This window comes from Taeniopygia guttata, chromosome 2, assembly GCF_048771995.1.
Source record: "Taeniopygia guttata chromosome 2, bTaeGut7.mat, whole genome shotgun sequence".
Lineage (NCBI taxonomy): Eukaryota > Metazoa > Chordata > Aves > Passeriformes > Estrildidae > Taeniopygia > Taeniopygia guttata.
Genome location: NC_133026.1, coordinates 135,928,128 through 135,942,627, shown reverse-complemented (window position 1 = coordinate 135,942,627; position 14,500 = coordinate 135,928,128). Strand labels below are relative to the sequence as shown.

The 14,500-nt window shown below is 33.2% G+C and overlaps 1 protein-coding gene across 4 annotated transcripts in view; it reads left to right on the top strand.

Annotated features, from left to right (window-relative positions):
- CSMD3 (CUB and Sushi multiple domains 3) overlaps positions 1-14,500 on the top strand; it is a 574,229-nt gene that overhangs the window by 145,661 nt on the left and 414,068 nt on the right. For all 4 annotated transcript variants that reach the window (XM_032747038.3, XM_032747036.3, XM_032747040.3 and 1 more), the window contains exon 4: positions 3,614-3,808. In XM_032747038.3, the coding sequence (XP_032602929.2) occupies positions 3,614-3,808 (195 nt within the window). The remainder of the gene's footprint in view (positions 1-3,613; positions 3,809-14,500) is intronic.

Sequence of the window (14,500 nt, the reverse complement as noted above, 5' to 3'; positions counted from 1 at the left end):
ATTGCAATTTGACTGGTATCACTCCCATAGCGGGAGGTCTCAGACTGGGAGCGTAGGGATACGAGGAGTATTTAATGCATCATCGTAGTGATTTCCAATAGCTGACACAAAAACAATGAAAATATATAGATCAACCCTTTGAAATAGAAAAATTATTTATATTCCAAATGTTATAATAAAATAGTATGTGAAGCAGATTAGTATTCATAACTAAGCTTAATAGAATGCAGTGCTATGACCTATTACTGGGATATGAGAAAATACTTGTTTTGTATATTCAGACAATAATTATAAATTTCATGTGTAAACATTTTAGGAAGGATAATGTTGATTTAATAAATATCATAAGAGAAAAAAGCCCAAACATTTCTGACTTAAAATCTGAATAAAAAGCAAGTAAATTTGAAATTTCTGTATCTGGTTTTTATTTGTTTCCTCCCGAGTCTAAATTTCTGCTAGCCTTGTTTTTTAAAAAAAAAAATGTCAGAAATAAATTTTATTTAATATTATTTAATTTAAATATCTTATTAATTAGAATCTATAAGGAGCTGAATTTCTACTAATTAAAGTCTTTAAAGGAATGTGTCCACTTCTGCTAAGCAGATACATTTTACCCATAATTTTTAACAGAATTTACAGTGACATTAATAAGAATTAATTCTATAGAAACTAATTGAACAGCATTGAAGGATATTGTGAGCTTCATGTTTTAACATTATGTTAAAAAAAGAGGACAAATATGTTCATATGTACCTTGTTTACAAAATTAAATCTAGGACAAAGAAAATTCCTGCTTAGAGAGAGATTGAAGCAACTGGGGCAGCATGCTTTGAAAAGGAGATGAGAAATAATGCACAAAAATGAAAAAAGTGAAGTGTAAAAAATTCAATTATGCTTATTTTCAGACTACATGAACAAGAAGTTAAACCAAACTACAAGATGCCAAATTTAAAAGAAAATATTTTCTACCCTTCATACCATTAATGATTATCAAAATGTCACTGAAGTCAAGAATATGTGCAGAGCTGAATAAAAATTGCAATCTAATTTGGTAATTCCTGTGTTCCCTGACAGATGACAATCTAAAGGCAAAAATCCGTAGCTTTAAATGTCAGGGAGTTGGTAGTACAGCGTCACATTCAGTTTGAAAATAGATGCTACCTATCAAGAGAAATGCAGTTACTTGGTAAATTATCTCCCTCTTGTCCCCAAATAAGTCACTTGTAGATGTTCAAAAGGAAAATACTCACAGAATAAATTAATATACTTAAAAGTGTACAATTTATTTTTTCTACTTTCTTATCTAGAATCAGGAACAAAATAGCTTGACGTGTTAGAAGTAGTAACATACTCCCAGGCCACTTTATCATAAAGTTAAAAAGTTAATGAAAAATGTCAAGAATTCCTTTTAGATGAGTCGTATAGTATTGCAACCGGAAAATTAGTTTTATTTTAGAAGGAGGGTGATTTTTAATTAGTTCTTTAAAATATAATGTAACTTCTCAAGAATAAATTGCCTTCTGTGGGTAATTCTTGGTGAGACAGCATAAAAGTAAAGGAAGCAATTTTAGGTAGTGACATTGCTAATCTTTATATTTTTTATTTCAAAGGACAAGGAATCTTTCTGTGACCTTTTTACAAAGCCCTAAGAGACACAGGCTTCTGAAAGACTTCATCTTCTGGGAGAAGTTGAAAATGAAAACACTGTACAGGCAGAGTTTTCAAGTTAATATGATATGATTCATATGATAACCAAAATCCACAGGATGATATTCTTACCTTCTTTTTGGCATGCTGTGATGATAAATAACAAATTGAATAGCCTTGAAAGCTGTTAGAGGATTTGAAAGAAATTCTTTTGCACAAATATGCAGGAGATGCTGTAGTATTACCTTCTTTGTAGAGCTTGCAAACAGATTTGAAGGCAGTGGAGTGTTGTTTCAGCACAGAACACCTCAGTAAGAGTGATACCAATATCAGTTCTTTAGGTGAGCTTTCAAGTGACCAAGGCGAGATAGGCTACTTTCTTACATCTGTGCTGTGTCATTGGGCAAGATAATAAAAGTCAAATCCAAACCCACAGTTTATTATGTAAGAGAAAGCAGGAAATAGCAGCAATGAAATCAGCAACTAATATGCATATTTAGCATATTCACATCAGAATATGATTGGTAAATAAAATCTTGCAAATAAACTCATTGTTAGCATACATTTTGCATATAGTGTTTAGGTATGTATGGACATGTAGTAAATGTATTGATGAATATAGTGGATTCTGCCTTTTAATCACTGTTACATAGTTTTGTTTCATGGCTGGTATCACAAATCTAGTAGGATTTCCTAGTTCTTGGTAGTTCTGGGCATTGAAGTTTGAGAATGTAATGAATTTTGGGAGACATAATGGTTGTTTTAATAAGCATTTATATATTTTTTTATTTAATTGAAACTTATAACAGCTTAGATATTTAAATATGTTGTGCACACACTCATGAGCAAATCAGGACTACTGAAGAATGTTTTAGTCACATAGAATTCAGGAAAAGAAATCAAAACAATACATATATAACTCCCTCTTGTTCCATCATTTTCCTTTTTAGATTAGGGGAATTTGATATGAATCCAAATACAGGTTTACCTGATTTCCCTCTTCCCCATAGCATTAGGCTGGTAAGTATACTTAGTCCAAGCTTTGAAGAGTTCAGGATGAGATTATGAAACATCTTTTGTTCGCGCTTGGAAAAATCTATGTTTTAATGTCCATTAAATAAAGGACATTGGTAGTAAATGACTGAAAATGTTGTACTCAAGCTATTTATGATGCTGAAACACCAATATAAAAGGTACACAGTCAAAAGAGTACCAGCTACTGAAACTGAACTCTAATTAATCTCAGAGATCAGACTAAGACTGGCCATGAGTCATTTTGGATTCTCAGAGTTTTAAAGCTCTGTATTATAGAAGTTACCGGACCTGTGGTATTTCACATGATTAAATTAACTAATTCTTTGCTCAGAAATCAGTTACCCACCTTATCTCATCCGTTTTCTTCATTATCTAAAATCTATTAAATCATTAAACAGCTTCCTGATCATGCTCAGGATTATGCTTGTTAAAATTTTCTGTTGTCTTGATTAATTTAATTTTTTCTTCCAAATTTTGTTCAATTTGAATCTGATGTTCTTTCATGTTTGCATTACAATTTTGTTTATTGTGTCTCATTTGTATAACTTGAAAGTCAGAAATATATCAAGCTGCTTTGTTTCCTGTTTGTATGCTATTATGTGTATTCATATGTAATTGATACAAAAGAAATCATTATTTTGTATCAATTTAATTAAAAAATTACATTAATATATTGGATAGCTGGAGCTTAAGTAAAACCTCATGCTTATTTTCATCTGCCTTTGGATATGTGGGTACATAAGCAAATGTTAAATACACTAAGTCAGCAATGGATTTTCAGTGTTGAGAGTTGTATAACATCCATGAAAACATTATCTGTCCAATAATGCCTTAATTTGTGTTTTATACTCTTAAGCAAAATTAAACATTTATTTATAACAACATTTTAAGTATAAAAACATTTTAAGTCATAAATACGTATCTTTTCCAGAATTACAGAGTAGTTCCTGTGGCAATCCAGGAGTTCCACCAAAGGGTATTTTGTATGGTCAAAGATTTGATGTTGGTGACAAAATCCGATACAGCTGTGTAACTGGATATATTTTGGATGGACACCCCCAGCTTACTTGCATAGCCAGCTCTGTCAGTACAGCATCATGGGACTTCCCTGTTCCTATCTGTAGAGGTAAGACAAATCCTAATATTCTTGAATGCTTATGTTAGTATTAACAAATTTTAATATATATATTAATAATTAAGTTTTAAACTATTATTAAATAACCCCTCATTTGAATAGTTTGATCTCTTGCTCATATATATGATGCATCTCAGCATATATATCTACTAATTTTTAGGTCAATATTCTACTAAAAATATAGTTATAATTTATTTAAAAATATATGTTATGTAATAAGAACAAGAAACCTAGCAATAGGTAGAATATAAATGTCTGTGTACAACATACTTGTAACTATGAGAATGTAGATTTGGGATCTATTAGTGCTTCCTAAGAGCTGACTTTTTGTGTAGTAGTAACTTGGCTGTTAACCTAACAGAAATATGAAACTGTCAAAACAATTGAGTTACCTCTTTGCCAGTCAGGATTGATTATCTTAAGATTTCTATATAGGATGTCCCTTGTATTCTAACAAGTAGTGTAGGTCAAATCCTTTTCCCTTGCTCTAATTAGAAATATAGCGGTAGTAGGGAAACCTGTATTACAAGTAAATCTTATTTTCTGAGAGAAATATTGTTAAAGATAAATAATGTTTGCAGAGCAGCAAAAGAAGGTTATGCTGATAAAATGAAGGCACTATCACTACTACACACAACCAAAGACAGTATGTCAGGCAACCTTGGAAGCAGTTTTTAGAATCACAGGTGAATTTTACAAAATGCAACCTTTATATTTGTCTAAAATATTGATAAAGTATTGTAGAGGCTACAAAAACATTCCAGCTGAAATTACCATTCTAATAAATACAGATTGGTTAAAACATGGTTAACCAGCGGTGCAAATAATTGATTATGTATGAGAAAAGTGTGTCATTGGAAATACTGTACTTTCATTTCCAGTTCCTAGATTAGAACTATTTAATATGTTTATTGATGGTCTTGAAAAAATTACAAACTTATTTTTAATAATACTATTTTCCAGTAAAAACATTTATAACTTCTGAATCAAGGAGATATAAAATCAAGGCATATATCCAAATTTTGTTTCTGGAGGTGAGAATGCAAAAGATATAATGAGAGTATGTTGACTTGCAAAAGACTTATATTTGTAACAAAATCAAAGCCTAATGGACTCCATTGCTCAAATTTTCAATCTGTCAATTTTGAAACGAATGGCATAAAAAATTGTATTTTTGAATGAGTTACACATTTTTCTTTTTGATACATCACCTTTCAGGAGATTTTTGGATATATTTTGGTTTTGCTCCAAGGGGAGATAAAAATATACAGTGTAAATTTAAACTCGTATTATAAACTCCCAAAATAGCCCTGTGGTTAGTCATTACTAGTTTGTAAGGATACTACTACATGAGAATATGAAAACCATTTTTTTAAACTCATAATTTTGAGAGGTCAGTATCTGCACAGTGTCATTTCTTAAGGCAAAATAAAGTTAACAAATTGGAAAGGATTCAGAAAAAGAGGAAACAAGTTCTGTTAGGTTTCAAAGCTCATTTGGTCTTAGAGACTGAAGGACAAACTTTTCTACATACGTGAAAGAAGATTAAGGCAACAGCTTGATTCACTGCAGAAACTCATGCAGAAGGAAAACATCTTTCTTGAGAAGATAATTCTTTAATCATTAGCAGTGAGGAATTTAATGGGTAAAAGTTTGATGAACAAAAATTTAAAAAAAACCAAGGTACATATTTTAATAGTGGTGGTTACAAATTATGGAAACATAACCTAAGAATTTGGCAGATTCTTGATTTAAGTCTTAACATTATGGCTTAAAGCCTTAATGCACAAATTGTTGCTAAGGTATTTTTGGGCCATGTCCAATAAAAGAAATATAACCAATTATTTCCAAGAATTCCTTCTGAGAGTCAATGTTTTATATTTGAAACATCTAACTTTACATATAAAATGGACCTTTGTGATTCTATTCAAATGAATCTCTCCTAATTTTGCCTAATACAATTATCCAACACAGAATTCTGCAAAAGGTTGCTAAAGGTGATTATGGACTAATGAGCTTCTTATCTCTTTCTCACTGTTTGCCGTGGGGACTCTGATTAAACACTCATCCTTAAAGATTTCCTGTGATAAATGTCTTATTGTTCCCTACCAATGATCATTACATCTAACACAGAGGATTCTGACATGAGCAAGAAAAACCCTAAAAACAGAACAAAATATATTTTGTTCACTATTAATTTAAGGGCTGTTTGTTTGCTTGTTTGTTTTTACATTTCAGAAAAAATTGAATTTGGGGCACACTTAGAAGTCAGCAGACATAAGATGACAGATGTCTGTAGACCAGCTGTGTGTAAATATCATTCTCATCTGCCTCTTCTACTTCAGAACAAATAAATTTTAGGAAGTTTTTTTTCTTATTATTTTTGATCATTCCTCTTATATTGCCTTCCATTTAAATAAAGAGAGGAGGAAGTGGTCATTCTTGTGCTTTGGCATTATGATTATTATGGATTGATGTTTCAAAATGGGGAATTTCGCTGAAAACAACAGTGTTTTGTAGTGTCACAAGCATATATGCAGGACACTCTACTAAATGTTTTAATTTTTCTTAATTAAACTATACCAAAAGCAATAATGCAATAAGAAATCACGCAAAGGGGGAGAGAGACCTGCATGGATGAATAAAGAACTCCTGCTATTACTCAAGCATAAGCAGGAAATACACAGGAGTTAGAAACATCATCAAGCCACATGGAATGAATACAGAGATTGTCAGAATAAGTAGAAATGGGATCAAGAAGGCCAAGGCCCATCTGCAATTAAATCTGGCCAAGATGTCCAGGACAACAAGCGCTTCTTAAAATACATCAATAAAAGAAAAAAGCCCAAAAGGATCATGTGGGCCCACTGGTAAAGGGAGGGGTACCCTGGTGACAGGGGACGCAGAGAAGGCAGAGTTATCAAATGCTTTCTTTGCATCAATCTTCACTGACATGGTCAGTCCTCAGGGTTCTCTGACAGAGACCAGGGTAAAGGAGTCTTAGAAGGAAGATTTTTCCTGGGTGAAGGAGGATTGGGTTAGATAACACCTAAGCAAACTTGGCATCCACAAGCCCATGGGCTCTGGCAGGAAGTGTCCATGAGAGCGCTTCTGGACACCATGGCGAGGTCACTCACAGCCATTTTTGCAAGGTCAGGGCAATCAGGAGAGGTGCTTGGAGACTGGCAAAAAGCAAATCTCACCCTGGTGTTCAAAAAGGGCAAGAAGAAGGACACTGGGTACTATTGGCCAGTCAGCCTCACCTTAGTCCCTGGAAAGGTGATGGAGCACCTCATTCTGAAGACCATCTGTGTCCATATGGAAGACAAGAAGTATTAGATTAGAAGTATTCAGCATGGATTCACTAAATCAGGCTTGTCCAAACAGATTGCCTTCTACAGTGAAACAACCACCTGGATCAATGAGGGAAGAGCAGTGGATATTGTCTACCTTGGCTTCAGCAAGGCTTTTGACATTGATAGACAAAGTCAGGAATGGTTGACTGGATGAGTGGACAGAGGTAGATTAAAATCTGTCTGAATAGTAGGGCTGTAATCAGTGGCATGGGGCTTGTCACTAGTGGTTGTCACTTGGATTGGAGGTTTGTCACTAGCAGTGTCCTCCAAGGTCCCATACTGGGCCCAGTATTGTTTAACTTCCTCATCAATGACTTGAACAAAAGGGCCGATGCCTCCTCAGCAGGTTCACTGATGACACAAAGATGGGAGGAGTGGCCAATACCTGAGTGCTGTGAGAGCTTCAGAAAGACACGACAGGCTGAAAAGATGGACAGGGAAGAGTTGCCTGAAATTCAACAAAGGCAGGTGCAGTCCTGCACCTGGGAAAGAATAACCCCATGGACCAGCACAGTCTGGGGAAAGACCTGGGGATCCTGGTGGATGCAATCCTGTGCCAGCCTGAGTCGCGAATTGGGACCAGATCACCCACTGTGTTGCCTTCCAAACTTAGCGGTTCCGTGATTCTTTGAATTATACTGTGCACAATCCATGACAAGTTTTTAAATAAAGCCTTCTTCCCTGAAAAATTAACTTTAATAAGGTTGTTTCAATCATGAAATGTGGCAGAAGCTTAATTATATCACCTATTCCTGAGCTAATATGTTGCAGCTCGCAGTTTCTCCATAATGTAGTGAGCTAGACACAATTTACTATGGGTAATAAATAATGCAACATTTGTATATAATATTCTCATTCTATAAAGATTATGAGAATTAGACACTTTCATAATCAAAGAAGTAATCTGACTTTTATGTCTTCTAAAAATGTCTTATTCCATGCTAAAATAGGCGTTGTAAGATTCTCCATTCTAAAATTGATTTTTTTTAGAATTTAGAAATTTCAAGTGCAGAATACACTGTATTCCTAGATGTTCTAATAAAATATTTTGACTATTGCCTATACATTTATCAGTATAAAAAATTCTAATTTTGTTTGTATTTTCAACAAGAGACTTTGGTTTTCTACTTGTCTAAGTGAACATGTATATTGATCAGAGAAGTGCACAACCTACTGAATAGCTTCATTTCTTTCCTTTGAAAAAATACATTTCTTCCTTTTTTACTATTTATCTGGGAGGAGACTGTTATTTCTTGCATATATAGTCATGACAGGTAGGAGGCTGAAGAGGTTCATACTAAATTCCAAATCTGAGAATTCTGTAACTCCCTTGTAATATATATATGTATGTAATTATAAAGATATGTCTCTTTTTACTTATCTTTATAGATCTATACTTAATTTTTTCTTCTTCAGTGGATTTATTCCAAATGAACTGAACTGAGAAACATACAAGCTATTATTTTTAAAAGTGACCTAACACATGTCAAAATTGAATTAGAATATTCAGCTCACTATTTAAATATTTTGCCATTTCCTCTATGCAGAACCCACTGGACTGAAAATATTGTTAATTGCAAGTCACTGGTATAATTGTGTAAGTACACAGATACATGACTATACATATTTCAACTCCATGAGGTAAGTTTTAGGTCAGATACAACAGAGAGCAGCTTCAAATTAACTTAAAGTGTCTTGTGGACCTTCCAATGCACTTATATTTAATGGTTGTATTTGTTTATATATAGCATAGAATAGTATGGAATTTTGATAAGAAAACATCTAAAATTAAACTTCACAAAATTACCAAGAAATAATCATAAAGCAGTGTAAGCATTTCACAGACAGATATATTTGGTTGCAGATGGATTTATGATTTTATGAAATCATGTCATATATAACTTAGTATTATAAACAGTAAAATAAGATGACTGCCTTTACATCTTTGTTATAAGCTGGTCTTTTTAGGCTATGTAAAGAACAAAGGAGGATATAAAGTTAAAGTACTGCACTTGATGCCATGTAATGCATTAACTATTGGAACTGACAATATACACAGAAGAAAAGAGAGTGCAATAACTTGAAAGCAGGAATAAATTACAACTCACAGGGAGCGAGCAGTATTCTGCCTGAAGCGAGTTCTTATACACAAATAGTTATTCTTGCTTATTCTTAGGAAAAGCCCCAGTGTAGCTGTGTGAGTCTGGATAAGAAACATGTTGGATTATTTGAGAAAATTGAAAAGAAAACAAAAAATATTTTCAAGCAGGGCAGAGAAGATCTGCAAAATAATACCCAGAATGACATTTTGAGTAACAAAATATACAATACCTTTTGTTGCTTTGGATTTTTGCAATAAAAGAGCTTTGTGAGTTATTTATTTTAGACATCTTTAAAATGTGTAATTTTTTTTTACCAGTGGAAGCAACCTTTTCCATTTATGAAAAGCATTGAAATTGCTCCCTACTGTACCCCACCTCACTTATATTTTCTCATTATATTACTTTTATTCTCAGGATATGCACTATTCTTACTGATAATCACTATCAGGGAAATAATGCTTGTGTGAAAAAAAAAAAAAAAACCCTGATCCTGAAGAATAGGAAATCCCCATGTAATTTTTATTGTGTGACCAAAACCATGGATTTCTTATCACTGCAAATAGTGGTAAAACTTTGCTAAGCTATGTGAAGATATTTTAAGTCAATACTGATGTGTTGTAAATCAGGAATTGGTACAGAAATAGAAATGCTTACCACATTAGAATTGCCTAACACATATATTCCTAACACTAATGGTAAAATATTCTAATTTTACTGAATTAATAATAAAAACAATATTAGCGTTACTGATATATATAGTGTCTGCTAAATGCACTCCTAACTCACTGAAAATATAACAGTAATAATAATGATCTAACACTGTACATGCTCCTTAAGCAGGCAACAGTACTTACGAGAGTTCCAATTTGGTTTAATACAATCCATGTCTAGACCCTGTGCTTCTTAATTTATGATAATGGTGGTCAAATAACAAAGTCCTTAGGGTGGATGGAGAACTGCTCCCATGTGAAAATTTATGGCATGCAATGATGTGCTACCAAAGTAGCAATGATACTTGAAAAAAAATTACAATTTTTCAGACAGCTATCTGACTATGGAAACTTTTCTAACAGAAAATAATTAATTTTTATTAGTTTCATTTTTTTAATCAAGATTTACATTTTCAAAGCTTTTAATATCGTAAAATATTTTTCTTACTTGTCCTTCCTTTAAAAATGTATATCTCCACATCAGAATATTAATAAGAACATCACAATCATACTTCCATTTGGTTAGCATAGTTTGGCTTTGCATATCTTTATGTAATTTCAGTATTTCCTATCAGTAGTGAAGGTAGTTCTCCTAAGATCCATTAGAAACTCGTATTAGCAGTGGAATAACCCCCAGGTGGTGTGATATTGTCCAGAATGAAAAGGTATATACATCAAAGTAATTTAAACTCAATGCAGTAACCATGTTAATTTTGAAAACAAGCCTCTTAAACTACATCTCCAAACAGTATACGGAGGACTGAGGAAAGAAGCAGAAATTAACTCTTTCTAAATAAATTAAATTCTGCCTAAAGAAGAAAGAAAGTATATGTAATTATTCCAGGAAGAGAATGCTTGTGAAAAATTGTAGTTAATACCAAAGTAAGGAAAAGACAGACATAGCAATGCCTTATCTTGCTGCTTTTCACAAGAAACATACCAAGAAGATAAAACTTAATCACAAAAGGTTGTTATAACAATTAATAAAGGCAATGAAGAGGAAAAAAGAAATATCAGATTTTAAATTCAAAAAATCTAACCCAATACTGAACACAATAAAATCTCTTGAGTACCAAAATCTTCATTCCTACTATTTTAAAGACGGGAATTAGGGCTTCTCACACAAGTCAGTGGATGTTAGTTGGATGGTTTATGAAAAGCTTGAAACACTGTTTTCATCTCCTCTTTTCTTAAAGTTTTTCTTAATGAAGGAAAAAGGACATAAGAATTGTGCTAATTGTTAATGTTAAAATATACTATTGCAATTATGGTGTGAAATTTTCACTGAGGACAATATAACAGCGAGAATTATACCTGAAACTGAAAGGGATAAGGATTACTCTGAAGAATAAAAATTAGTGAATGGGAAGAAGGAACCTGGAAAAGTAAAATATTGGTTTAGCATGATGTTTAGCATCAAAGCAACATACTAAAATTATCAGTTATAACAAACACTCAGTCTTTAATATTTGGTTTAAAATGAATACATTTATTTGTTAGAAACACCTAAAGACTGTTCTAAAAGGATGGGTGTTAAATGTATAACTATCTTAATCACAGTTTGGGCTAGTAAATTCTGCTTTTGCAAGGTAATTGTTTCCCTTCAACACCCTTCTGTTCTATGGTTCATTTTCTAGATGGCATTCTTGGGTAAATCCTTTGTAGTTATCAATTAGCAGAAATAATATTTGTAAAATAATTTGAGATACTTTGATAGTAATTACTGGTAAATCCCAGGTGCATTAATTCAATTTACTAAACTGCTTAATCTAGAACCTTTGTCTGTGATAGGCTTCTAAACAGACTAGTAAATTTTCCTGACATTATTGAAATTATGGCTTGACAAATCTTTCAATATCACTCAGTTTCTGCCTAAAATGAGAATTTACCTGAATATAAATGGAAATTGTGAAAATGCTGTTCAGTATTTCGGTATCATAGCAAATTAGTTTCCTGCAAAGTATTTAAAGCCCTTCAAATATTTTCTCCAGAGAATAACTGATGGCCAGTAGTGGTTTTTTTGCAGGTGAAAGATTTCATTGCTAAAATTCTGGCATGACATTTTAGCATTCCTTAAGACCACATCTGTCTAAGACTGCATCTTTCTTAGCCTAAAGATTGGTTCACCTATGGAACATCAATCTTCATCTTAAGCATCAATGAATCTTGTTCTCCTAATTAGAGGAAGTGTTTCTGGTTTATTTAAATATTAAGACATCACTTTTGGTTTCTTGTGTGATGGTTTTCAAAACTGTAGCTTGTTTTTTAGTTCCAATATTTACAATTGTACACTTATGAAGGAGTCCGAAGATGATGCTGTTGTGCTACTAAAATAAATTTGGAATTCCACAAAATTTATTAATCTTTTTTTTCAACTCTACAAATTCAGAGGCTAAAACAAATTTGCCTTAAATTATCTTGACTCCGGAATGGCTATTAAATTTAATGATGTTGTAGCATTTTTGCTACATGTTTATGAAAAATTCCATCAGCAAAGATTTAATTTCTCACAGAACTACTGTAATGAACATATAGATAAACAGTCTGTTTTGTTATTTCATTCATCTTGTATGTTGGCCTTCTGAATTTTGTTCAGGATTAAACCTTTGATGATATATCTGTACAAGTGTAGCACAATAAATTTCTTTTGCATTTCTGCTAAACAGTGGAGATAACCTTATCTCAGCTGCACAAAACATTTTATGGGTAAAAGTTCTCTTTGCACTACATCATCAAGATAATTCTGGGCAAACTGAGAGGAGGTAAAAAATTTTGAGAATTTAGGATCACTAGCTGCCTCATCAGTTTAACCTTTCTAAACCAAATACTCTTAACATTGGCTGGTATATTGCAGTTCAGAGAAAGAACTGGAGTGGTGTGCTACACTTCCTGGTATGCAGTTATGCATCAATTCTCTCCATGCCACAGTTCCCTCATCTTTAATTTTTAAGATTTAATATCACATCACAATATTATATAATTCACATAATCACAGCATCATCAAGGTTGGAAGAGACCTTCAAGGTTATCTAGTCCAACCATCAGCCAAGCACCACCATTACCCACCCCCAAACCATAACCCCAGGTGCCATATCCAGATGCCTCTTGAACACTTCCTGAGATGGTGCCTCCATCACCTTCCTGGAAAATTTGTTTGAATGTCTCATCATTCTTTCGGCAAAGTTTTTTTCTAATATCTAATCTGAGCCTCCTCTGACACAATGTCAGGCCATTTCCTTTAGAGACATGACAGAAGAGACAAACACCCATATTTTGCACTTTTTTCTGAAATAATTGTAAGTATATAAATTTAAATTTTTTGTATACATCTTGTAAAATGTAAAAACTGGGTAACTAATAGTGAAAAAAGTCTTTGTTTTTGATGTCTGCTATTTCCCAATTTTGCCATCTTTAGAAAACCATGAGAAAAACAGATCTTTTTCAGTATCAATACTTACATAATCAAGTTGAAAATAAAATAATTTTAAACTAAGATCCATGGGAAACAGATATTTTGACCCACATTTAAATCAGGTAGCAGGGGACAGGGGTCATAAACAAAGGATGCAGAACGATGGGCACATGGGTGACATCAGAAATGATATGGCAAGGTGAAAGCATAACAGTCTCAGGTCAGCCTTGGACACAAGCAGGAGTCACAGAAGAGTGAAATTGTTGGAATAACTGAGATAAGTAGGACAACTCACATGGCTGGAGTATAACAAAAGATGTATTCAAACTTCTCAGGAGACAAAGATGCAGATGGAGAGTTTGTGGATCAGGAGCAGAGAACAGAACAATCAAGCAACTCATATTGTCAGACTGTTACACCCCAGTGGATAAGGGTGAGGAAAGGTGTGAAGTGCTCTTCAAGGAGCTCAAGGAAGCCTCTAATTCACACACCGTAGTTCTCATACACTTTAACCTTCCTATTTCTTGTTGAAAAGGCAACAGGGCAGAGTGAAAACTATAAGAATTTCAGAAGATCTTAACAAATTCATACCTGCATTCCACTGCAAGATTTATTCCCACTAGATAATTGCCCAGAAGTTTTTAAATAACCTTCCCATTTTTCAAAGGCAGTCAAAGGTTTTCTGTATTTTGTATTTAATACTATTGAAAGTACTGTTATAATTTGCTCCACATATATTTTTCCCACTAAAATGTAAGCATACTGCCTTCCACCTCCCTCTTCCCTCCCCCCATATATACTTTTGCATATATGCACATTAGAAACCCATTCTTTTCATCTTTGTAACTTCCTATTGCATATTTAGTTTTTGTCTTCTTTAACTACTATAATATCAATGCTATCTTACTTCATAACTCATGAGACCACTAGTAATGTTTGCTAATTTCCTCTTGATTTTTTTAAATTTATCTATGATTTCTTTTGAAGTATTGGTCCCTCATTAGCAAAGACTAGCTAAGAAGTTTTGTGCTTCATGGATCACAGCTCATATTTACAGAATGCTCTTTCTGATCTCTGGATTTGTCCAGTTATGCACCCAGTTA